General features: G+C 35.6%; 2 protein-coding genes across 4 annotated transcripts in view; one reads left to right on the forward strand and one right to left on the reverse strand.

The window, feature by feature from the left end:
• Window positions 1-2,661: 2,661 nt before the first annotated feature.
• Window positions 2,662-6,579, forward strand: GIMD1 (GIMAP family P-loop NTPase domain containing 1). Of its 2 annotated transcripts, XM_023924703.2 has the most exons (3): window positions 2,662-2,731; window positions 4,023-4,444; window positions 5,646-6,579. In XM_023924703.2, the coding sequence occupies exons 2-3, from the start codon at window positions 4,052-4,054 to the stop codon at window positions 5,913-5,915; spliced, it is 663 nt and encodes a 220-aa protein (XP_023780471.2). In that variant the 5' UTR covers window positions 2,662-2,731; window positions 4,023-4,051; the 3' UTR covers window positions 5,916-6,579. The 2 variants fall into 2 exon arrangements, with proteins under 2 accessions (XP_023780471.2, XP_023780472.2); XM_023924704.2 differs by lacking the exon at window positions 2,662-2,731 and having other exon boundaries at window positions 3,980-4,444.
• A 1,261-nt stretch (window positions 6,580-7,840) lies between these two features.
• Window positions 7,841-25,453, reverse strand: part of AIMP1 (aminoacyl tRNA synthetase complex interacting multifunctional protein 1) — a 30,825-nt gene continuing 13,212 nt past the window's right edge. For both annotated transcript variants that reach the window (XM_086888286.1, XM_086888285.1), the window contains exons 2-7: window positions 23,062-23,195; window positions 22,234-22,347; window positions 19,923-20,081; window positions 17,157-17,368; window positions 13,768-13,936; window positions 7,841-8,082 (exon numbers count right to left, since the gene is read on the reverse strand). In XM_086888286.1, coding sequence (XP_086744412.1) covers window positions 7,916-8,082; window positions 13,768-13,936; window positions 17,157-17,368; window positions 19,923-20,081; window positions 22,234-22,347; window positions 23,062-23,170 — 930 coding nt within the window. In that variant the 5' untranslated portion in view covers window positions 23,171-23,195 and the 3' untranslated portion in view covers window positions 7,841-7,915. The remainder of the gene's footprint in view (window positions 8,083-13,767; window positions 13,937-17,156; window positions 17,369-19,922; window positions 20,082-22,233; window positions 22,348-23,061; window positions 23,196-25,453) is intronic.

The raw sequence follows: 25,453 nt of genomic DNA on the forward strand, positions 1-25,453 counted from the left end.
ACTGCATACCTTCCTGGATTTCTCATGTTGGTTGGGCAGGCTAATTGTTGCCTTTGTGTGTGGCAATCCATAAATGGCCTCACTGGGTTTTCTCTAAGTAAGAGAAATTCATCAAAGCACATCTTAAATTACTTATTATGGCATCATCTTGGGCTATAATGAGAGCCCACATCAGGAAAGAAGCTGTAAGGGATGGGAAAGCGTGGGAACTGAAAGATGACACATGGTAAGAGATACCATGTGCCTAAAGAGAAACTACTATTTCAGTTTTACAAGATCTAGCCTGCTTGGTACACCCTAACAAGCATCATGGAGAGCTTGTTTAGGGTGTGTGCAAACCAACTGGGTGATCACAGGGACTACAATAGAACAGCAGCTGACACAGCAATGTGACTAAAATGCAACTCCAGTTAGCTCTATAGATAGATACAAAACTAACGGCTACTTGCAAAGTATTTTAGCCTTGTTTTATTCAAAGACAAATAAAGATGCTAGATACACAAATGATCCTTCTGTTCAATTAGATTAAGGATTTTATTTCCTTAGATTCCTGAAAATTCCTCACTAGACTTGCTAGGTATTTCCAGGGGAGCAGTACAACGCTTACTTTATCAGTTACAAGAACCCTTTCTGCCTGCAAATTAGTAGTAGCCTCAGTTTTGATCTTCTCTTTGCTATTTCAAAAATAAAGAAATACAAAAACAAAGCAAACAAAAAAGATAGGTCATCTACTGGAAGCAAGCAGTGCTAAAAAGCATCCTAGGCAACTTTATTGTACTCTGTACATGATGTTCTGACAGTAGATTTTATGTCTAAAGCCTCATAATAAGTGTCACTGACTCAACTTAAAAACTAGTGAAAACAAAAGACCTTGAATTTCAAGAATCATGTAAGGAACAGTGAATAACACTTCAGTTTCTTAACTGCTACCCTTCCATTACTGATGTTCAAATTCATGAATTAAGGTGCTACTGTTTATATTTTATACCTAAAGTAAAAATGTTTCTTGTGACAGAAGAGAGACAAATGCTATTTAAATTTCTTATCTCAGGAGATGCCTGAAGAGTCCTGTAATTCTGCTGTGTTTTCTAATGCTGTAGCTCAATTCTGATCTGGTATTTTATTTCAGCATAGGACTGCAGAGCAAGGGGACCCCAGCTGAGTTTTACGGTACCTGTGGCGCAGGCTGATACTGCCACCTTGGGGAGGACTTTTTCCGCATTTGAGGAGTCCATGGAAATGTTATATAAATCAGCTTGATTTTTCCTCCTGTCATATCCTCCCAGGAAGACAACTTTTTAAAATCCTCTGCCCATGCAGCTGTTAAGACCTTCCAGATGTGGTCCAACTTGGATTATATTCCATTCACAATAATACTAGAAAGAAATGCTTTTTTATTTAAGTTTTTTAACATAAATTATAATACAGGGAAAGATTTCATGTCTGACTTCTCACTAGAAGAGGCAGGCTCAAGAGCACTTGTCTATGTGCTCTTAAAAACAAGTAACAAAATCTTTTACACAGCCACCTTCAGCCAAGTAACACAAACGATGAACTCATTCATGACAAACTATGTGGATCTACACAAGGAGCTCCTACCTTCTGCCAGAGCACTGGTTGTGCTGGTGGATCCCTGGCAGGAGACAACATGCTTCTAGAGGAACTGCAGTCCCACTTCACTGCTGTGGCTGGCAGGAGCAGCCCTGGTACTGTGGTAAACCAACACTTCCAGGCTCCTACAGAGAGCTACAACTTGGATGACGATGTCCCCAGCAGGACTGGGCTCTGGAAAGCACATTCCTCTTTTCCTGCCACCACATACAGCTTACGTACCAGATTCCTGTTCTTACTGACAAGTATCTTAATACCCTTGGAGTAAACTTGTGCCTGCACCCCCTGGGATTAACAGAGAGACGGCTGATCCTTTTGAACAGACAGGACAGGCTCATCCACTCTTCCATTCTATAACTACAACCTGGCCATTAAAGCACAAATTTGCATTTATTTTCTAACTAGTTACTTTCCCACTTGTGGAAAATTGTCAAAAAAGCAAGTGATAGATCCTTTCTGGACAATCTTCTATCTGTGGTTTTAATGCTACTATAGCATGGAAAATAATGATGCTTGCAAGAGAAATATATTAGGCTAACAGCTAATGTACATGACTGGCAGTTTGCAAGAAGCCTTCAGTTTTCTTCCTGGTTCACAAAAAAATTCTGTATTTGAATATATTTGTTATTATTTTAATTCATCTTTGTTACGCAAACATCTTTATATCTGCAAATTATTTACACTGTACTACAAAAATACTGCAATTAATAATTTATTGCAATAAGAGAGTGCATTTGCTATTCATATGCACATATGAAGACATATTCAAGAAAATGCAATACAAAGGAATCTCACTGCTACATTTACCACTTGCATGTTTATCTGCTAGTGGAATTAATTTACTTTTAAAAGTATCAACGTCATGCAACCACTTACGTGACTTCAAAAACAGCATTTGGAGCTAAGTTACAAAAATTCAACAGTGCCAATTACTGACCAAACATATGCAATTGAATGAGGCTCTATCAGTAATAATTAACCAGATTAATGTGTACGTAACAGTCTCAGTATGGTACGGTGCTCCTGTTAGTTTCAAAGTTCACATATGAACTTCTTTTTACACAGCACATGTGGTTAATGAATGAAGCCTGAATGAAAGAGGAAATTAAGAGAAAATAAGGTAAGTGACCCAAAATGAAACTAATTTAAGTGTAGACTACTTAAAGGGAAAAAAAACCCGCAAATCTTTGACTGATTTAAAAAAGGAATGGATGAATCCACTACTTCCTATTATTACACTAAGTGTACAATGCATATCTAGACTGATGAATAATTGAAGACAACAATTTCGTAAGATGTCTTTTTTGAAAGGAAATTGATCGTTGAAAAATCCACAAAAACCTCACTGTGAATTCAGTAAGGAAGATTATAAAGTACATATTCAATGCTACCTGTAACAATATTAGTATATTACTACTTCTTGCATCTTTGGTTTTGCACTGAAGTTATTTCAAAAGATTAATTCTCATGGAGTTAATATGAGAAAGCTTAAACTGTACAGCAAGAATCTAAATAAACACAGGAAATCCCAGTCTAAAATGATCCATGACTTCCCTATGAGTACCTAAACATGGTATCTTAAAAAAAAATTAAAATAAAATAAAAAAATTCTGAAATTCACATGTCACAGAAACTTAAAATCCACTATTTGCCACTATGGTTTTACCTTCTGAAATACATCTCAATTTATTCAAACAACAACTTTTCCCGTTAGACGATCAGTACATACCAAAAGCCCTTTGGATACTGGGTTACTGAAAAGTACAAAGAGAATGAGACATCTTGTTTATGAACAAATAGAGTAACTGGAAACGATACCAAGCCAACTCCCTCTATCCACCACTCCATGCTTTTCCACTTACTGTGCTAAAAAGTTGGTTTAGCATACATTTCCAAAATCTAACTTTCATGAGATTGGCTATTTCAGCTCCCCTCCTTTTTTTAAACTGAGGTATTCATCTGCATCAGAAAGTGCTTTCAGACTTGTCTATTTCAACATCAGTGGTAGCCTATGAAAGACATATTTTAAGCTGTTCTCTGCTGTGAAAGTTCTCCCTTAAAATCTACTTCTCCTTTATTATTCTTTTTCCTTAAACAAGTAAATATTTACATCCTGAAACACTGTCACTTAATAATAGTACCACCTATTTGTCACCATTCTCTTCTTCCTTCCCTAGTTTCCCTCCTTTTCCTAGCCAACTACTCTCCCAGAAGGGCAACAGTGTTTTCCACAGCTGTTTCCCAACTCCTCCCTTCTCTGTTGCATCTCCAAAACTCTATTTTGCTTCTTCCTGAAACTCTTCATATTTCAGGCAGGGAAAAACACTCAAAAGACTTTGAATATTGGAAATTCTTGCCTCTACTTTTTTTCCCCCTGGAGTCATCTGAAGCACCTTGTTATTTGTACTTAGTGACAGGTTTGCGGATAAAAGCAGAGACAATGGCAGACAGCAATGAGATGACCATCAACCTTGTTGTCCTTGGAAAACCTCAGAGTGGCAAAAGTGCTGCTGGGAACAGCCTGTTGGGCAGCTCAGACTTCGAGAGCCATCTCTCCCCCAGCTCTGTGACTACGTGCTGTAGCCTCGGACGCAGCAGACGCATTTTGGGGCTCATACGGAGAAATGGCTCTGAGTCAGCTCTCCGTGTTCGAGTACTGGACACTCCAAGCTACCCTCACAGTGCTCTGAGCAAAGAGCAAGTGAGGGACATGGTGACAGCAGCCCTGGCTCAGCACTTCGGAGAGGAAGGCCTGCATTTGGCTCTCTTGGTCCTGAGGGCTGACCTGCCTCTGTGTCCAGATGAAAGCAACGACACAGTTCAGCTCATCCAGGTAACCAAAAAATAAATAGAAGTCTCTGCCCTAATGTCAACTCTTCTATCTTCAGGTGAAAATAACTATGGAAGACTTGACTGCAAAAGTGAAATATTTCTTTTCCAACAATAGCCTAATGAATTGAGAGTGGCAGATATTAATTTCAGAACAAAGATTATATGATTTTGATTCCGCAGCAAATCAAAGCTCTCTCTCAAATCAAAAACCAAGCAAATCAAAACTGTTCTCTCTGAAACTGGTGACTCATGATTTCCTTGGGCAGCTTAAGGGAAAATTTTGTATGTATTTGATATTTTTCATCTCTAGTATCTAGAAGAGATTAATCACTATCAATACATCTTTTTAACACCCCACTTACCTTGAAAGTAGACAGACATCCCTTAAGGTAGTTCTGTATATCTTTATTTAGCATTTAGGTTTCAGAGCCAAGGTCGCTGGCAGTGTCCCTTATCACCAGGGTAGGCTTCTTGTCATATATAGGAGTTAACAGGATTGCACCAAGTTGTAATTTCATTTACACCTGTAAATTAAAGCCCAACTTCTCTTATTCCTATTAAAATTTTCTGTACCTACTGAAAGAAAAGCAGCTTGTTCTCTCCATTCCCCTGCATCAGATAAATCACAGAAGTTGAACACAAACTCTCTGGGCCATTATTTAAGGTGTTGCATTTGATTTGTGTTTTCACTGAATTGCTGAGAATACTTCAGTTTTATGGATCACAGCTGGAACTGAAGTTACATAGAAATTCATCATTCACTTTTTCAACAAAAGGCGATTTGGTGTTTTTCAAACCAATTTTTTCCAAGAGCTGTAAACAGCATGGCAATACACGTATGTGGTAGCTACTGATTTCAAACTGTGTATCTCACAGGTGTGACATGGCTAAGCAAGCATTTTTCCTTATTTACATGAACATTTTTTAACTGGAGACATTCTGTTAACATCTGTAGCCAGGGAACAGAGAACTAGTACTGCATGACGATATATTTCCACTGGCAGTGGACGTGAATGTCTCGGAAAGGTGAAAAAAGACCTAGAAATTTCAGCAACTCGGATAACATGAACTGGACTACTGCCAGGAAAAAAAAACCAAACCAAACCATACATGTAACTTTTCTGTTAATGTAGTAAGTATATGAAATGGGAGTGGGGAAAAGAAATAAGAGATTACTAATTAAGATTTGCTTTTCATTACAGGAACTTCTGGGTCCCACATGGAAGGATTTCACTGCAGTTCTACTTACTCATGCAGACAAGGCAGAAGAGGCCGGATACAGTGAGGAAACATACTTGCATAATGCTTCAAGTACCCTGTTGTCACTTTTGAGTTCAGTACAGCATAAATATATTTTCCTAGACAACCAAAACAGCATAATTAAAGAGGAAAGAAATACTGTCTTAAGAAAGCTCTTGAATTTTATTCAAAAAAATAATTATCAAGTACTACTTAAACACAGCAAGGAATAAAATTAGCTTTAAGGTGCTCACCTGTCTATTTTCTATAGTAGGTAACATCTAACAGAAATAAAACAGTAAAAGCCGTCAACTGGAAAACTCCACATCCATACCAAACACCTCTGAACACACAATTAGAAATATTTATTTAGATTATCAAACTACTTGCCTTCCACAGAGTACCTCACACTACTGCATTCAGAATCCTAGGTTCAATCCCAAAATCAGACTAAGCTAGTGCTCCAAAATCATGCTCCCAATATGTGTGTAGTTACAAATGAGGTTTTACACTACACCAGACTGTATATTCCAGTTCACACAGAATATAGATCTGAAAGAATAAAATTTAAAAATAAATTTAAAATAAAAATAAAAATAAAAAAAAATAAAAATGTGTGAGTTCAGAATCAGGGGGCCTCTTTGCTCAATTCTTCAAGCTTTCAGAAGTTCCTCTGAACTTCCATTTCTAAAAAGAGCTCTCTGGTACTAAAAGCTAAGATTTATCTATTGTAAAAGTATTTCCCTGCCATGATTCAAGATCAGTTATAACAGTTCTTGAACTACAAGGATTTTATTTATTAAGACATTATTGGATATACAGTTTACAAGGCAGATAAAATGGCTTCCATGTGCTTAATGCTATTCAGCATATTTAAAAGAATTACTTTTGCTTATTGCCAGATGCATGAAAAATTAACAGTTTACAGGCATAAACAAAACTCATTCAAAAACAAAATACGTTCATCTCCTCTTTATGTATGCTCCTTTTAATTTTATATCATTGTCATTTTGTTTTCTCTCCACTCACTGGATGAAGTTCAAAGCCTGCAAAATTTAGAAAGGCTCAAGTTTGGTTTTAATTTCAGCAGTTAAAATAGTATTTACTGTTTCAATGGTTTTACAGAAACTATTTAACTTAATAATATATGCAAAAATATCTAAAGTATCTCTCAATAGCTACTTAAAAAGGTTATTGTAAATTGATTAAAAATATTTATTTTCATATTAATGAAAGTAAGGAATTAAAATAAAATAATTAATTTGAGGCTAATACCTAGCAACATGACTATTTGTACATTACTATGAAATAACTAACTGAAAAAACTGAAGAAGCTATTTGTGTAAAAACCAAAGCACTTTTTGTATAAAACATCATCGCATAAAAGCACATTAAAACAAAACCAAAAAATCAATTAATTTTATATCCATTTGAGCACTGGAAATTGATTTTTTTTGGCTTGGGTGCTTTTTGAGTTTTCTTGGGGGCTGGTTTTTTGGGGTTTGAGGTTTTTTTAGTTTTTTATTAGTTCCAGGAATCTCTTATTATTTCTTAGTCTTACCTATAGGTTTGGAAGGATATACCTAGATGGACAAGACAAAAACTGTTCTAGTGAAGAGGCAGTTTTGATCTTAATGAAATTTTAACAGCATAGTTGTGGGGACATGAAAGTGTGTGCACTTGTACATCCTAGGGCATAAACCACCATGGTTTAATCTTCCAGTTACAACTGACTGCAGACTACAAAGAGAACACAGGCAAGAACAAAGGTGTAGAGGCTTATAATGCATCTGAAAACTGCTTGGAAAAAGAGGAGGAAAACTATTATAAAGAGACTAGAAGAACAAAGACAATTGTCTTCACTAACCAAATGTTAGTCAACTAGCACACGAGGAACACAGCAGAATGTTTTCCTTACTTCCTTTAGCTCTTGCTAAATAGAAGCTCTACACCTTCAGACTGTCCAGAAAATTTACTTGCCTGCCTGTGGTCTCACCACAAACAAGCCTTGGCAATTAAGTTATGAGCACTGAGTGGTTAACAACTGCTGACAACACACAACCTCAAGGACAATAAGCCTAGTCAATGAGTGAATTGTCAAAATGCTGGAGATGTAACATATTCTGGAAAAGAAGTCAAACAAAACAAGTCTCAGCCATGCATTTCATGTTTTTTATTGTGCTTGCATCACTTTCCATTTCAACATCTGTAAAAGTTTCTAATAACCACTTATTTATTTAATCCCGCTGTTTGCCATGGTCTCCGCCCTGCACACTCCTTTCCCTTTCACTTCAAATGGAACTCCTTTGTATGTAGCAACACACTGGTCATTGGTATGAAGATCAGGTTGGATTTGCTCCCAAATCTTCTTCTTTGGGTTAAGTTCCTTCTCAGGCTCTCCTGTTTCAAAACAAAGAACAAACTCATAGCACATAACTCAGAACAAGAGCTCTGTGTACTTACACATCTATGACAGCCCACAGCATCATTGCATACACTTTTAAGGGAAAAAAACCCCAACATTCCTTTTGATTCTCAAAATGAAAACTTTGATTGGAATTAGGAATTGTCTAGGAAATGCCTCCAGAATCTCTTCTGAAAATGAAGATCTTTCAAGGGAAAAAGAATGTATCAGATAACAAGCACTGTCAAAAGGAAGAAATGAAACCACTGCTGTTAGTTTAAACTACAGACCAATATTAAGTACATACAGACCACAGAAGTACACTGTTTATCAAGACAAGTTAGTCAGCATCTTAAATTTAGAAATTAATGGTGCTTTTATAAGCAATTAAGTGCTGTTACAGTTGAGGAATACTAAACTTAGACAAGAATAGATCACAGACAGAATACTGACATATAATTTTAGCCTCAACTTTTAACACTGTTCTCCTATGCATTGTATTGATAATGACAAGCTCTGATGCCCAAAACAACAGAAACATTAGAGATTAGCTACAGTTTCAGCAATTATGGCCTCAGTCTCCATAAGCCTTGGTTTCCTGTTTCCATGGATACAACACTATAAGATACCTACACCCTACAGGTATTGACAGTAACTAACTACATTAGAAAATCTGATTATTTAAGGATCTCTAATGACCAGAAAATGTAGGCGTTTTCTATTAATGTTTTGAAATATTGTCAACAAATTAGATAGCATAGTGAAGGATATTTTTCCTTTTTTTAAATAAGCATGAAATGCAAAGTACAGATACAAAACAAGCTAAATAATCTTGCTGCCAAAATTAACTGCTAACATAATCTAGATAAAAAAATTCACTCTACTATTATTTTCTGCTCAAAGGTAAAGTAAATTTAATCTCTTAATTCTAATACAACACAGATTACATTAAAAAAACCATTAAAAATAGTTTAATCTAAGACTGTTGGGTGCTTTTGACTTCTTGAGTGTCACACAGGCAAGACAAACTAAAAACTCCACAAGAATTGCACATTTAAATGCTCAAAGAAATCTCATGCTATTTCATTGTTATTAAAATGTATGTTTTTACTTGCTTGTTGTGCCATATTGGCAGCATTCTGCCCAAACTACGAAAATCAAAAGTTCCAGAACAAGCAAGAATCAAAAACCAAATCCTAGGAATCATATCCTCCCTGAGATCCTCTCAAAGGAGGAGCTCTCCAAGTGAGCAGAACATGAAGTACTCCCATGTAGCACTACAAAGTGTTCCCAAAGGTTCAGGAAGAAAAACTGTAAGACTACAAGGATTTTAGCATACCTCTTTCTAGTAACTGGTTGAAACTCACTGCTTGTGAAGTCCTGATTGACTAACAAGTGGTTAAATCAACTACTAGTCATTCCAGCCTGCCTTGTGCCTTATTGGTATTCTCTTTTAAATGTTTTCAATAGTTCAGTATACCCACATTCTCAATGCCTGCAAACCTGGGTTATTTCTGTTTGTAGATGGGTTTAATTCTGTAATTTTTGTAATTCTAATGTCTGTAGTATATATGCAAGAGAAGCAGACTAGGCCAGATTTCTCTGTGAAGTAAGCTAGCCTCACCTGAGCAGTACCTAATACTGGAGTCAAGTAATCTCACAACCTGAGTGCATTTAGTATTTCAAAGAAAAATCAGTCATAACATTAATAATTATCTTTGTACAATATTTATAATTAATATTAAACAGAGGAAAAAATTTAAATACTTTAATTACTTAAATGATTACACTAGTAAAAAATTAAAATTATTAAATGTTTGGAGCTAACTGTACATCTTTACAAAAATAAATTAGCTTAATGCTCAGGTTCATGAACAAAGGCAAACTTGGATTTAGACCACAGTGAATGCATAAACTAATAAAATTATTAAACAGAATGTTAAGTGATCCATTGTACATTTTCCTTCCCCTCCTCAAATAAACAAAACACATGTTTTCTTGGTTTTTTTCAGTAAGAAAACCTCCTGACTTTTATTATAAAAAACACGCCTTGGATGTTAATAAGTTTCTTTGGAATCCTGAGTCAAGCTCCCTTGGGATCTGTGGTGAGCTCATATTAGATTAGCATAGGCACCAATTTTAAATACTACCAGAGCTTTAGGCTGTGCATTTTCCTATGTCTTCTCCTCACTGCATTCCTTTTTCCCAGAAAATATTCTTTAGAAGAGTTTCTATAAATAACATAAATTGAAGCTTTTAATGATTTAATCAGCTTTCCACTCTCTTTACCAAAAATGGGCCAAATAAGAGGTCCTAATTTTTGTCAAACACGTCATTCCATCTAGCAGCTTTAACATTACAAAGAAGTTTTCATAATAAGCAAGAAACCTCTCTACTTTGTAACAGCTCAACAACTACTGAAGGAATATCTCTCAGCAAAGCAAGGAGCAAAAGGACATAGTGATGTGTGACTTTACTTAATGCCACTTACCCCACAGTGGATTGTAACCATGCAACTGAAGGAATGCATCCATACACTCAAGCTTTGATTAAAGAAATCTGCTAACTACAGGCTAACCACTGCACTCCAGCTTTACCACTTTTTATTCTTTAAAGAGACAGTAATTTACTAAACTGCTATTGATCCTTAGACATGAATGATAATTTAATTATAATTTATAATTGAATGATAATTCAAGTAACAGGTTTTTGGTTCATGTTGCATCAAAGCATCTGATACTGCTATCAGAAAAGAGATTTCACAGTTAGCTATAAATCTTCAAGTATTATTGCTGTCTTAAGGCAATTACTGTGTAGGAGGTTATAGATTTACACACCCATAATAGAATAATTCTTCTGTGGTTTAAAAATCACTTTTTCCAGTGAAGATGGATAAAAATTTGATAAAGTTCTTTATGCAAAAAAGGCTCAAGAGACCTTGAAGATGCATGCACTGGAGTATAAAACGGTGCTAAAAATTCCACTGAGGGCAAAAACATCAGATAAATAAACAAAACAGAACAGTACTCCAAGCAACCGCACTCCTTATCAAATCACTCCTCTATAACACTCAAGATGGTTCTAGGTAAACACTCCAGCTGCTACAGAAAAAAATTAAACTGGTTTGAGACAAGATATCTTTTGTTTACTTTGACTAAAATAGACAAAGAAAATTAGTCTGTATCTCATGAATATTTTGTATAATGGAGAGAAAAAACTTAAAAATAGCTCAATTCCAAGCTGCTTGATAGACAGCTGTGTGCATTTTAGAATTGCTTTATTGCTGCTGGTGGTACTTCTGTTGCTTCACAGACTTTCATACTTCAAACTTAAGTAAGACCCAGCTGTCCTTTCTATTTTAACTTCAAGGACTCCCAACTGAATCTTTACGCTTTACAGTTACTTTTTAAAACAAAAAATTGATCAGAACATAAATGGTTACAATTAAGCAGTGAAATTAAATGAAATCTGACACAACAAGGAGTCTATCCTCCTGGTAACAGCATCAGGCAAGTGCCAGATGGTCTTTGATGAGACAGCAGCAGCTAAGAAGCAGAAGGTTTTAAGATAAAAAAGTGAGTAGAAGATAGATTTTCAACCCCATTAAACACTGAGAAACAGTTTTCCAGTCTCGCAGTGAGTTTCCCCCTTAGTTTACAACAGAAACATTGAAAAGACAAGTACCCAACAAATAAATGTAGAGAAGCAGATGTCACCATGATTTTGTAGGTCTCCATCCACCAATGCTTTTTTTTGCATTTTCATTCTCAATATAGTAAAATCACAAGTCTGAAAATTCTTGCCAGAGAGATTTCCTTTTAAAACATAGTATTATTTTAAAGTACTTCCAATTGGAGCATTAAATCACAGCAAGCTGAGCTATTTTTCTGTTTCATAAAGCACCTAGATAGAGCATTGCTTCCTTTATCATACGCTAACCAAAATATATCTTTTTTTTTAAAGCATCACAATTTCAGTCTTGAGAATTATAAAAATATATATTTCTGAAAGATATTTCATGCAAATATGTTCAAGCGTAGAGCTTGCGAAGAGGTTCATAAATCAAAACTCTGCTGTACCACTAGAAATTGTCAGAAGTGCAATAGTTTAAAAAGGTTCATACGGCTCTCTGCAGAAAATAAAAGTTACGCTATTTTCTCCCATGTGAAAGCCAACTTTTGAACAATAAATTCATCCTGAAGATGAATACTTCATTGATAAATGCACACACATACACTTTCACCCAGTATGGGAAATACTGGAAGTTGGACCGTGTTTTTTCAAGTTAAAGTGATGGAGTGATCCTGACCAGAAGAGCACTGTTCACCAAGATCTCTGTGATCCATTTACCACCTGACCCAAATAGATCTGGGCTTGTGCTGTGCTGCACAAATTCCCAAATTCCTAGGCTGCAGGATAAACCTATGCAGCTGGTTGTCAGGGAGGAGTCTACAGGCAGCTCCCATGTGGCACCAGTAACTGAGCCACCAGCGTGACCTCACCTTTATGGAACAGGGCAGCACCAAGCTCTCACACAAACTTCCTTTATGACTGACAGCCACAACGAGTAAAAAAATACAGCAGTAACTCAAACAATGGAAAGGGAAGAAACTGCTTATGGACAAGGAGTGCACAGCAAGCTGCAGGTACATTCCCATCATCTGTGCCATGTAAGATTATTTATAATAGTCTGTCTTTTCAGACTCAGCATTTTAAATGGCACCTCAGAGTACGACTGCCTTTTTTACGGGGATTATAATGAACCAGCAATTCCTGATAAAAACACTCATAACTATTATAAAAATTACAAAATAACAGTGCTAACAAACACAGCAACAGAAGAAGCTGATCTGACTATATCCCTTTCAGACTGAGAATAATGATCTAGCATTTGGGTAGGAGGGGAGCATTCATCAACATGATAAATCTATAATGCTTTATTTGAGTTCCTAATATGCAGTCAAAAAATAATCATTTTCATAGAGGTGGAAGAAATGGAAAAATGGATGAAAAATCATCTTTTGATAAGAGTTCAAATTTGGTAAAATTCTCATTTATATTCTGAAAAAAGAGATTTACTGATTTAATTAAGTGGGAAAAAGTCCAAGGTCTCTCTTTGGAAACATAAGAAGACATTTTGTCCCAGACAAACAAACAAAAAACCCCTGGTGTATTGACTATTATGGGCTCCTCTCACAAATAGGAGACTTCCAGCCCCTTTTATCCCCTCCATCCCTTCTTCCTCAAATAAAAAAAAAAAACTACCCAAAATTCTGACACATTCATCATGGGGAGGTGCTGGAATTAGGAATTTAATACTTCATCACTTAGACTGAGACACTGTGAAAGATGCTTTATATTTCCTTGTTGTAATTTGCCAAGTACAAATACTTTTATCCATGTATTTCAAAACTGAAATACTTACTGAGACTTAAAGGAATGGGGTGTTTTACATGAAAGTTCTACACAACTTTATCAATTTAAAATTTTTTGACAGATGATAAAGTATTTTCAATCCTTTATTTACACAATATTAGCATGGTCATTAAAAAAATAATAGAATTAATTCAGAAAATTTCAACAAAAAACCCAGTCAGCTTTAAAAACAACTGTTTTATGTGCTTCAACACTGATATTACCTTGACATACCTGTTTCTATCACTTTCCAAATACCTACTTACCAGGAAAACCTTCAAAAGTGATTCTGTCCCCAGGTACCGCTCCAGGTGGGGGAGCCAGAATTTCCACTTTTTCTGGGGAGCTGGCACACATCACCATTGCTTGAGATACTACTCCTCTCATCTTTGCAGGCTTCAGGTTACAGAGTAGTACTGCCATCCGATTCTGCATCTTGGGGGAGGAAAACAGAAGTATTTGAGTACTTAAATGCCATGTGGTTTTGGGGATGCCCATCATTTCATTATAATGAGAGAACTGCAGTGATGACATCTTACCACGACAAGCATTAGAAAAGCATGTAGCCAACAGATTCAGTTTTAATGCCTGGACACCACTAACATAATATTTATAGCCCTTAAGAGCTGGCCAGTGAATAATAGATTAAATGCTCAAATGTGACATATTTATTTTGGAAATATAAAATATGCAATTTAGAAAATTTAAAAGCAGGTAAGGCATTTCACTTCCACTCCATCTTTATTCACTACAGACCACCACTTTAGTCCACTTTCAATATAGCACTATTAAACAAACAATTTCTATTTAATGATGATAATACTAAAAATAACAAAAACAAAACCAGGCTACAAATTAGGCCCATAGGTAAAAATTTCAAACTGTATCCTGGAAGCTTAGAAGTTTTTTACATAACGAGCTCACTTGAATCTTACATTTTATCTTAGTTGATCTAAATGCCTTGAGTTTATTTTAACCACTGAAAATGGCTGTATATACTGTACACTGAATTTTTTAGTGCAAACCTATAAAACTACGTTTCTCCATTTGTTGTTTTATTTTAATAATTACAATCGTAAACCAGAGAAAAATATTCTTCGTTCAGAGAAACTGCCACACTTTAGACTCTAAAACAATCCATGCTTTCAAACTGAAGAAAAATGAAACCCTGAATATTCTTGAGAGATGAAGTAAGGACATCTTAATTCCCATGCTACTAGTGAACATTATATATAAAGTATTTCATATTTCTAGATTTTGGTCTTTGTGCATCACAAATCTTGAACCTGTGGGATTAATAATTAATAAAACTCATATGATCAACTATTTCAAACACTGCATATTTTCCAAGGAGAACACCTCAAAAACCAAAAATATAAATACCCAAAATGAGGCAGCTGATAAGAAAAAGTTATGTCATCTAAGTTTCAAATCAGCCTATTTACGAAAATTTCTCAAGTTATTGCTATGGAAATAAGTAGCACAAAACACAAAAAATTGTTGTCAAATGTCAGTGACTGAAATGCAAGTTGTAGCGTTATCTAGCACTGGGTAACAATTAATGAATGAAATACTAATTACTGGGTAGACATCACAATGATCTAGAAAGAAAACATCTTAAGGCATCTAAGTGGAAGAAAAAGTTTCTGCTACAAAAATCAGAGTATATTGTTCATAAAAGATGCAACTGTATCCTCTTACAACCAATGGTTGTAGAATAGCACTTCTGGAGGATGATGGTGGCTTTTTCCCTTCTTGTTAAGATACATTCCCTGCATTCCTATTCTTCACTTCTGATCACTGACATGAGGTTCTCTTAGGTTAAGGAGCTGAAGGTTACAGAAAGTGACACTGGAAAATCGCCTGTATTTCAAGAACAATTGACTGTAACAAGTACTGATGCTAGGAACACACAGAGATCCACTTCAAAAAGCCAAATCAGTGGCAGAAAAGCTGTCAATTCCTTCTGACATTTCAGAAATTTCCCCAATTCTCCCCAGCTGCCAGAAGACCTCGGCAATGGCATGGTCCACCCTCATGCCAAGATCCTTCCATCTCCCTATTGCTTGAGACCAAACTGCTCACAACAATAGAGAGCTGAACTTCTAACATGGCTTCACCACTATGTGAACAAAAGCACATCACATCTAAAGTGGGCATGCCAGAAGTCTTCACACCCATAAATAACTTGCACTGCATACTGAAATGCTAGTGAAGATACATACTGTGTTTCCTAACCAAAAGTAAAATCAGATGATACAAATTTTACAGCCTCAAACACTGCTAAATTACCACATCAAATACCAAAATCATGAACAGATGAATTTTTTGTGAAGAAATTTATGGCTATGGTCCTTGATCTGATGTATATATTTTTATTTCAATATATGGCAGTAGACACATGCCAGGCCTTCAAATTTTTGAACACTTCAAAAACACAAAGATGGAAGCTTGCCCCTAAGAATTTATTGTCTTAATAGATATTTGCCAAAACCAAAAACAGACACGCAAACAAAAATGTTCACAAAGAACGTGCACAAGGATGACCCCTAATTCTCTGCTAATGAGTATTTCAGATTATTTTTCCACTCAGAAAGAAGGCTAAAGAAAAAAAGACTCCTGCTGCCATTTCATTCTATACACTTCATGCTTGTAAGTCTCTTTAGAATGGCTTTTAAAATGTTTTCTTCTACATGCTTTCTTGAAAGCAGACTGCTAAAAGCAAGCAAGATGCGATTTTTCCCAGTGCAAATCCAGCAAGTGGACACCATCAGGTGATCAGTGCAGAATAGTTACTGTATTCAGTTGGGTTTACAACAATCACAATTTTAATTGCTTCCTATGCTTGCAGTCATTCCATGGGGACAGTGTGCAAGTAAGGAGTGAAAAGACATTCAAGAAATTGGAGCTTTTTCCAGACCAATTAAGATCAATTCCTTCGTGATCAATTTTGCAGTTGCTCTACACAACACTGTTTTGAATGCCAAGGTTGCATTTGAATTTAGGAGCAGCCTTCAGTCAATTCCTCTCACCCTCTAGAAGAGGTGTGAAAGGAAAACTAAATCTTGAAGCCTTAGATTGTTCAAAGGCACTCATAAACCATCTGTATCAAATACCAAAGTGTATCAACTAAAAAAACCACAGACACAGATTCTATTCTGCACAAGGAAGTAAAAATATGCATTTTGTATTCCATTGTTGCTTAAATTGTTCATTGCCAGCTAAGTTGAATTTACATGCTCTCTGCTTTACTTCATGCCAAATAATTCAACAGGCTATAAAAAAAGAATTGGAAGGCAACAGTTTCAAAAGTTTGGATCATACCAAAAAAGTTACTATGATTTCTCTACTACATAGTAGGAAACCTAAACGAAGAGTAACATCTGTTTAATTTAGGAGTCCAATGTGTACTGATGGCAGGGGAATTGGAGTAAGATCCCAGGATAGAAGCACTGCCATCAGAAACTGATTTGGGGTAAGGGTACTTCTCTGGTATCTGGCAAATGTTGTTAAGCATTACTTCCATCTGCATTTTATTTTTGTTTTCATGACTTTACAAATCTTTTAGCAGAATAAAAACATATCCTATAAACAGATGAATGCCTTAAGATACTTTAGGAAAGGAAAAGTTATCAGTAAATAATTTTGTCAATACCTTATCCAGAGGAACATGTTTCACTAAACCGCTGACAACAGTCCTTGGGCTTGCCTCACCAACATCCACTTGTTCAACATACAGAGTGTCTGCATCTGGATGCTTTTCAGCAGTAATAATGCAGCCAACACGAAGATCCAGACGAGAAACATCTACAGGTTTTGCATCGCTACTTCCAGCAGCTGGCTGCTGTTTCTTCTCCTTCTTTTCACCTATTAGAGAATATCTTGCTCATGAAATAAACATTATCAAAAGCACAACTAGTGTATATGACTACTGCAAGGGAAAAGCAAGCTACAGTCTCAGAAACAAGCATAAATTCTGTGCAAAACATGAAAGAAAAGAGTTAGCACCTCTGTTACCAGTTTCCAGTGGTGAATCATCATATACACTTCAATTTACATCATTGTCTCAACTAATTACCATCTCCTGTTTGTAAAGTCGCCCTGAATTTAAGCGCAACGTGTGACAGACATACTCTGACAAAGGCCACATCAATAAGCCTGATCATCTCATTTGAATAATTAGCAATTACCAGTAAGCCTTGCCATGGTGTTTCACCAGCAAAACAAAAGTAGGGAATCACATTCCATCAGGCTAGGAGTGCTAATCAGCACTGTACACAGTCAGGAGCTGTGAAGTCACTGCAACTGCACTGTCACAGCAGCAATGTAACCCTTCAAGATGACCTTAGCCAACATTCTGCACTTCCCAAACACAACAGTGCATGAAAAGGCTCATGGCTTACAAGATTCCCCTGGTGTGGTGTCTTTACCCCATGATCATCACACATACAAACCATATAGTATAAAACAACAGTGAAGCAACACTCCCCATACTCAGCTGCTTATTTAAATCATAGAATCATAAAATACGCAATATTCTTTCAACAAGAGAAAGTTACATCCAGTTTGTAGATAAGACTGCAGTTTAGGAAACGTTCAAGAGCTGTTCAACAGCTATAATCTCTGGGAGATTAAAAAAAGTCTAAGATGTGCTTACTTTAAATAAGCATATTCTGCTATTCTTTCATCCAAGATAACTTACATATTAATGTAAGCTAAACTCCCTTCTTAAGGGAGCAAAAAACAAAAAGTGGACACAACATGCAACTTGATCTCATTCTTCACAATTTAATTTTAGGCCTGAAATTAAACAATATATTCAATAATAAAAAGACAATATATCTTTTTAATTCAATAATTTTTTAATGTATGCAACATTATTTGCTGCATACAAATTGTATGAACAAAATATTTGTTCATTTATGATGAATGAAACACTGTAGTGATTATGACTTGGGTTTTTTAATGTAATTGATATTTAATTGATAATTAATAAACTCAATCATATATAGAACAATGTAAAATAAACTGGAAAAAAATCCCAATCTAAATAGCCAACATATAATAGCTATGATCAGTTGAAAGACGTGCTAAGTTTATCCTTGGTATAATTCCACACTGATCTCCATGACACTCCCCTACAAGAGAAATTAAGTCTTTTCTCAAAAGAGAACACAGCAAATGTGTACATGGTGTGTACATACACAGGTAGATGGAAAACACCCATTTCAATGCCACAGGCTAAGGAGAAAAATGCATTCCTCTGGCCAGTGTTGGGAGTCAGTCCAGAACCAACATCCAGAGAAATCACACAGATGAGGTTTGAAAGAAGTAGAACAAATAAGAGAATAACCAGAGAGGACAGAGATAACATAGGTGACAGAAAGCAAAGCGATTTGAGATAGTCCATCATCTCACCAATTTCTAGACTTAAAAACAAATTTTATGTATTGGTTGCTTCAACTGTTAAAAGCAATACCTTCAACAGATGCTGATCTCCACAGAAATAGCCTGTGCATGGCTACTATTCAACATTTGTGCTATGTTTCAGCAGACAGCAGAAGTCTAACACTGCTTTCCATATGAGATGAGCTGAGTTGGTCAGAGCACGGTGCTAGTAACACCAAATTTGTGAGTTCAACCCCTCTATGAGCCATTCACTTAAGAGGTGGACTTGATGACCCTTGAGGGTCCCTTTCAACTCAGAATATTCTGTGATCTGTGTTTGACTGGCTGAATTTAAGCTACTTGTATTGTACTTCCCTTCATCATATATAGAAAGTTTTGTTTTTCCATACCAACTGAATATTTGCTCTGTAGCCACTGAATACTTGAGGGAAAAAATTAATTGCCTGATAGGACATGTGGCCTCTGATTTTGTATTTACAGCTTTGTGGAATATTAATGTGTCAAAGGCTACTCCATGACAAAAGGGTGAAATACATAAAAAATATAAAACAACTTATAAGTCTCTGTACAGCTCACCAGAAAAATAAGAGAGACGGTGCACTATCAGAATATTCAAATTCTGAAAAACTGTGCAAGTCTAATCATAGCAGATTAACAATAATCTGCATAAGAGAATGAAGGTAAAACATAGGTTTAATTTACAAGATACTCTTGCACAAACGTACAGGTGTCCAACAGACCTGCCTTGATTTTTGTTGATGGTGATCTTTCAAATGAGGAAGTGCAGTCACATTAAACAGAATTTGGCATGTACCCCATGGAAGGAAGAATCTGTAGCTTACCTGATAGCCTTCATTAGCTTCAAGTACTTTAAAGATTGATGAGCTAGCACATGACTCTTCCTCACTGTAGCTGTATGAAAGCTTTTTATTTTTCTGCTCAAAATCATGCACAAGCACTTGCATAAATTAAATACCTCAACTGTCTATCAGAGATAAGAAAAGTGAAGTACCTTTTTTTTCTGCTTTTTCCTTCTTTTTCTTTTCTTCATCTTCACCTTTAATTTGATCTTTGGAACCAGAAGATGCTGTAACTGCTGTAGGTTGTGGAACATCCTCTGAAAATGAAGCTGTAGAGAGGGTTGTACCAGGAGGAACTGCAACCTGCTTTACTAAAACCAAAACCACAAAAGTTAGAGGCAGTACCAGAACTTTGAACACTGACATTTTTAAGTGTGCAACATAAATGAAGAAGAACTGAAAATTTTGCTTAATATACTAAACCACAACTGCTGAGTAGTGAACCACATCACAAAACACATTTCATAACTCAATCTATATATGATTATTATGATCAATTAAAACAAAGTGTTTGACTACACATTTTTTAAATGCAAAAAAGTGCTAAATACAATAAAATATATAAGCAAACAACATCTCTTTTTGTAGTTGATTTCAACATCTAGTTATTTTTTTCTACCAATGCTGCATTTCTCACTTGTTTAGTTTCAGTTCATAGCTACTAGCTCTTGTCATATTGAAGACTATTCCATAAATGAGTTATGCACAAAACAATTTTTATAGTGTATTCAGATCATCCCTCAACTCTTACAATTAAGAAACTGAGCCTGAATAAATCATAATTACATGATCTGCTGATTTCTCACTTTCTTTCCCTGAATTCTCCACGTTACCTTCAACAGCTATTTTTAACTGCTGATAACAGAATTCTGGACATTGAACTATCAATCTTACCAGATGAAAGTATAAGAATCACCTCTCTTCTACATTTCTGCTCTTCAAGAATCTCGTCAAGGCTTTTAACCAAATAATTGCCCTGAGTAAGCATCATCAGTGTTCTAGACAGTTTCATCAAGGCTCCCTTTCCCAAGAAAGGATAGATGAGATGATCTTTTGAAGTTCCTTTCAAACCAGGCTGTTTTATCATTAACGACAGATAAATCCTTCTGGTCTCACCATTACAGAATTCGCCATTCTGCATAAATGTTTTGTTTTGCATTTCAGATATTCACTAACTTTCTTGAAGAACTACACTTTGTTAGTTGATGCCTGTCCTCTTCAACATGGAAGTGATTTGCACAAATTCTATTCTTATAAACTACTTTCTAAATTCATTTGAATATGAATTTTTTTTGTATCAACAACTACTTGCTTGCTAGTTGGGGAAAGTCTTTGTTTCTCAGGTTTTTGAAAAAATATCTTGTGATATTTTTGATCTTCCATGTCACTCTAATTTCTGTACTCAACTACTTAGTCCTTTCAAAGCTAACAAACATCTATTTCCTTCAAAAGAAAAGATCTGAAATTTGTCCTACTATCACTGTAGTAGATTTCTTTGCTATCTTGGACCAACATACCTTGAGACCTCACTCAAGCACAACAGATTCTGTGAAATATCCTACTGCTGCAGACTAACAGACAACAGAGAAATATAACTAATGGTTTGGTTTAGTACATGAAAAGGCTTTTTTGGTGTCCAAAGGAGAAAAAGAATTCTCTGTATTCACAATACGTTGATCTTTTTGAAGACTCAATGTGGTTTTATACCAGTAACACATTCAGTACAGTTACATGCTAGCATCAGATACACTGAATACTATCCTAAACAATTGACAATACGGATAGCATGGATTAATAGCAATAACTGTTGAGTGCAGAAGAGGATTTTTTTGCATTCATTTTAAAAGACAACACAGTGTATCTGAAACACTTCAGTTTTCGGGTTTTTTTTCCTCTTCTCTTTTTTAATATGAAGTACCTAATGATGGTACAAGCAGAACAGAGCTACATAGAGGAGAGCAAAGAAAAAGTCCAATGGAAGGCTGGTCTAAAGCATGGAATCATAAATTCAGAACACATTGTTTCTAAATTTACATTACCACAGCCTTCCTAGCAAGTCCCTGACCATCTGTACTTTGCACCATGGCTTGCTTTTTCCATAGTGATTTTTCAGTCATGCTAGATTAAATACTCAAAGTAGCAAGAAGAGTTCGACATGCAGAAATTTCTAAAGCATCACAAGGAGTCATTGTCATCAGTGCGGTTCACGGCTTATTATGAAAGGCACTGAACAAAAATATACTAAGAACTAGTTCCATGTCTGATTAAGTTTAGTATATGAATCTGTCAGGCCTGCAGCTTATTAAAATGTTGGAATCAAATAACTTGTCACAGGCATGGAACCAGGGAAAATCCAGAATTTTTAATACCATAGTCACAAATAGAACAATAAAAATCAAGAATTAAAATTGTTTGGTGCTAACTACATCTATGTTGTATGAGAATAGAACTTTTTTCCCCTACCTCCATTTCGAATTTCAGCCTGAATCAGTTCCTGTTTCAGCCCTTCAATTTCTTTCTTCAGTTTAGCATTTTCTACACGGAGCTTCTTCTCTTCTCGGAGAGATGCTTGCAAGACTAGAGTTGACACATTTAAAAAAAAAAACAGGTTCAGTAACTATCATTCATCACTTCGGACACAGACGTTTGTTTTTAAAGAAAAGTTAAACATGGTGACCCAAACAGCACAAAAACTTTCAAGGAATATATAATCAGAAATACTTGGGAATTATTTCCTTTATTATTGAAATAGCCCTTTTTACAATACATATATATTCAATTTGCCTCTCAGTATACTATCTTCTCAGTCCCCTAAACAGGATCACAAGAAAAAACTCCAAGAAACCTACAGAAAAACCTTGATGATGTTTGTAATACAGAGCACCTTCATTCACTGATACAGTTAAGTACAAAATAGCAAAGCTGAGGATATGACACTCTTGAGAGAATGCCATAGTTGTGAAAAAAATAAATTCAGGATAAGGTGTAGTCTCATATTCTTTCCAATTCCCTCAGTCCCTTCAAACAGAATCATATCTTATCAAATTTCTGTAATTTGTGTATTAATTCTTCCACATCCATACCTCTTCTATTTCAGAAAAAGCAGCTTCAAAAAACAAAACAAACCAAACCCCCCACCACTGAAGTGGTGCTGCTATTACAAGGTTTATCTTGGAAAACTCAAAACACGCTTTAAAGGCTGACAGCACCAAATATTCCCATATTCTCCTACGTGCATTTACTGTTTTCCATCTGGTTAGTAGGTTTAGTATAAGATAGGTAAATCCTTACTGGCTTTTTCCTTGAGCAGGGCAACTTGTTGCTTGAGGTACTCAATAACTTGATCAGCCTCTGCACCCTTCTGCTCCAGTCTGTTCAGCACTGCATTGTTGGCTGCCATCTTTACCAAAAAACGGGGTAAAAACCTAGACAAAAAAACAGCCTAAAATTAATGACTTCTCAATGCAGTAACACTATTATCTCTTACCACATCAAGCAGTTCTCAAATCAGTTGCTGAATAAGAAAATTTGCTAAGTGAAAGCTAGGCTCTCACCTCCTAAAGCAAAGCCCAAACAAAATGCAATGTTAAACAGAATCTGATGTTTGACAGCTGCTTTCAAGTATTTTGGAAGAAAAGCTATTTTTCTTCCCAGCTGCAGAAAATGTGTTCCTCCTTCATGAAACAGAAAAAAAATCTAGCTTCTCAGAAAGGTATGAACACATGTGTGGGGTGGGTGGGATTAGGAAGGAAATAAAAGGGAAAAGATTGGACAGGAAAATACTGTATCCTGGGCTTAACTAAAGAAAAAAAAAAAATATATTGAGTGTATATCAAATTTTATTGAGACTAAGAAAATGGACTCATCCCACAGTTTCCAAACGTTTTTGATACATTTATTCAGAATATACTGAATACGTTGTGCTTGTGCATATATTATGAATTTACTGTTGTTTTACTTTTAATACTCATAATTAATGAGTATTTTTAGTTATCTCAGATAAAAACAACTTTTATTACAGGCTTAGACCTTCCGAGTTATTTTAGCACAAATTCTGATTGTTCAATTTTGCATCCACTGAAATGGAAGGGCCAGCACACAGAAAACAAAGAACCAGGGGACACAATAGACCAGCAAAGAGCATAAATAAATGATATCTAACTCTTTTTTATGGTATTCGTAATTTACTAATGTTTCACTAATGTTCCACATAGTAGCTATGCCTTGTGTAGACCCTTTGTTTTTCGAAAGCTGAAATCTGGCCTACCCTCCTTCTCAGTGATATTTGTATCTAAACACAAGAGCTCAAACAGTGGCAACAGAATGCTGAAAAACAATTACAATCACTCATATCTCCAGCAGACAGTGCTTCTTCCTTCCCACCCAGTACCTAAATGAGGAAAGAATCTGTACTAACAGCTGCTGCGTCTGTAAATCAAGAAAACTGGTTACAGGTGGGAAGATCTTTACAAGCAATGGTGATTTAATTCCTGTGAATTTGTGCAACAAATGAAAGAACTGGTAAGAAAACGGCAATCCAGGCACATGTATTGGTTCCTCAACTTTATCAAAATCCAAAAATGCCTATTCTCATATCAAATTGGCAGAAAACTTTCTATTTTATTCCAAGACTATTATTGTAACACTATGATCTAAATCTGGTTTTTACATATAAATGTTCCCTTTTGGGATATGCAACAAAAGTCATGCTGAAGATAAAAAAGGTTAGAAATCACTGAAAGGTGAGCAGCTACAATCACACTCATGCCAGGGTTAACATACTGCCTCTGCTGCACTCTAAAAATCAATACACATTTTATATCTGTTCTTATGTTATAAATAACTCAAATCTTTACAGGAATATATTTAAATAAATTTTAAAAAATTAATAGTAAAAAAACCTCAGAAAACGAACTACAATTATTCAGGAATAGTATATTTAAAAGGAATAGTGTATTTAAAAGGTCCCAAAGCAAAATTCACAAAGCCAGAGAGAGATGTAGTAGTCAGATGATGCATGGGGTATCTTGCAAACGTGATGCGTGAGCCAACATCTTGCCTTCTTTGCAATGCAATACAATCAAAGTCTATTTTAAACACACTGTCTCACTTAAAGATAGGAGTATTATGGCCATCACACCTTCCACTCATCCACACCAGTTTTCTTTTAAAAGAAAGAAACTCTCTTGGAGCAAAGAGCAGAAAAATCTCTCCAGGACAACTAAATTAATTTTTATATTCAAATTAATGTCTGCTAACAAAAAAATAATTTTGTTTTCATGGACAGGCTGAAAACAGAGAGTTTCAGATAGGAAAGCAGTGATTCCAGTAAGTTACTAATTAAGATGTCAAATGGAAACAGACATAAAACTATTATGGCACAACACAGCATAATACAAAGCCTGAGATATTACTGTCTGCATACCAGTAAGATTTCTTGCAAGCTACAAATTCTCTCAGGGGAACACAGTACTAACAGTGGAAACTTTGCCAATAACAGAAATGCTACTAAAACTTCAAAGTGAATAGAATTGGTACATTTTATAGATTTTAGCCAAGTTGGCTAATGAACTGAAGATCTGGAAATGAAGTTACATGATTAAAATTTTCCCATTTGTCCAATAAATTTCTGTAAAGCTAGTATTGTAACAATAACACAAAGGAATAGGTATTTCCGATGCTA

This window comes from Cyanistes caeruleus, chromosome 5 (assembly GCF_971803275.1).
Source record: "Cyanistes caeruleus chromosome 5, bCyaCae1.hap1.1, whole genome shotgun sequence".
In the NCBI taxonomy this organism is placed as follows: domain Eukaryota; kingdom Metazoa; phylum Chordata; class Aves; order Passeriformes; family Paridae; genus Cyanistes; species Cyanistes caeruleus.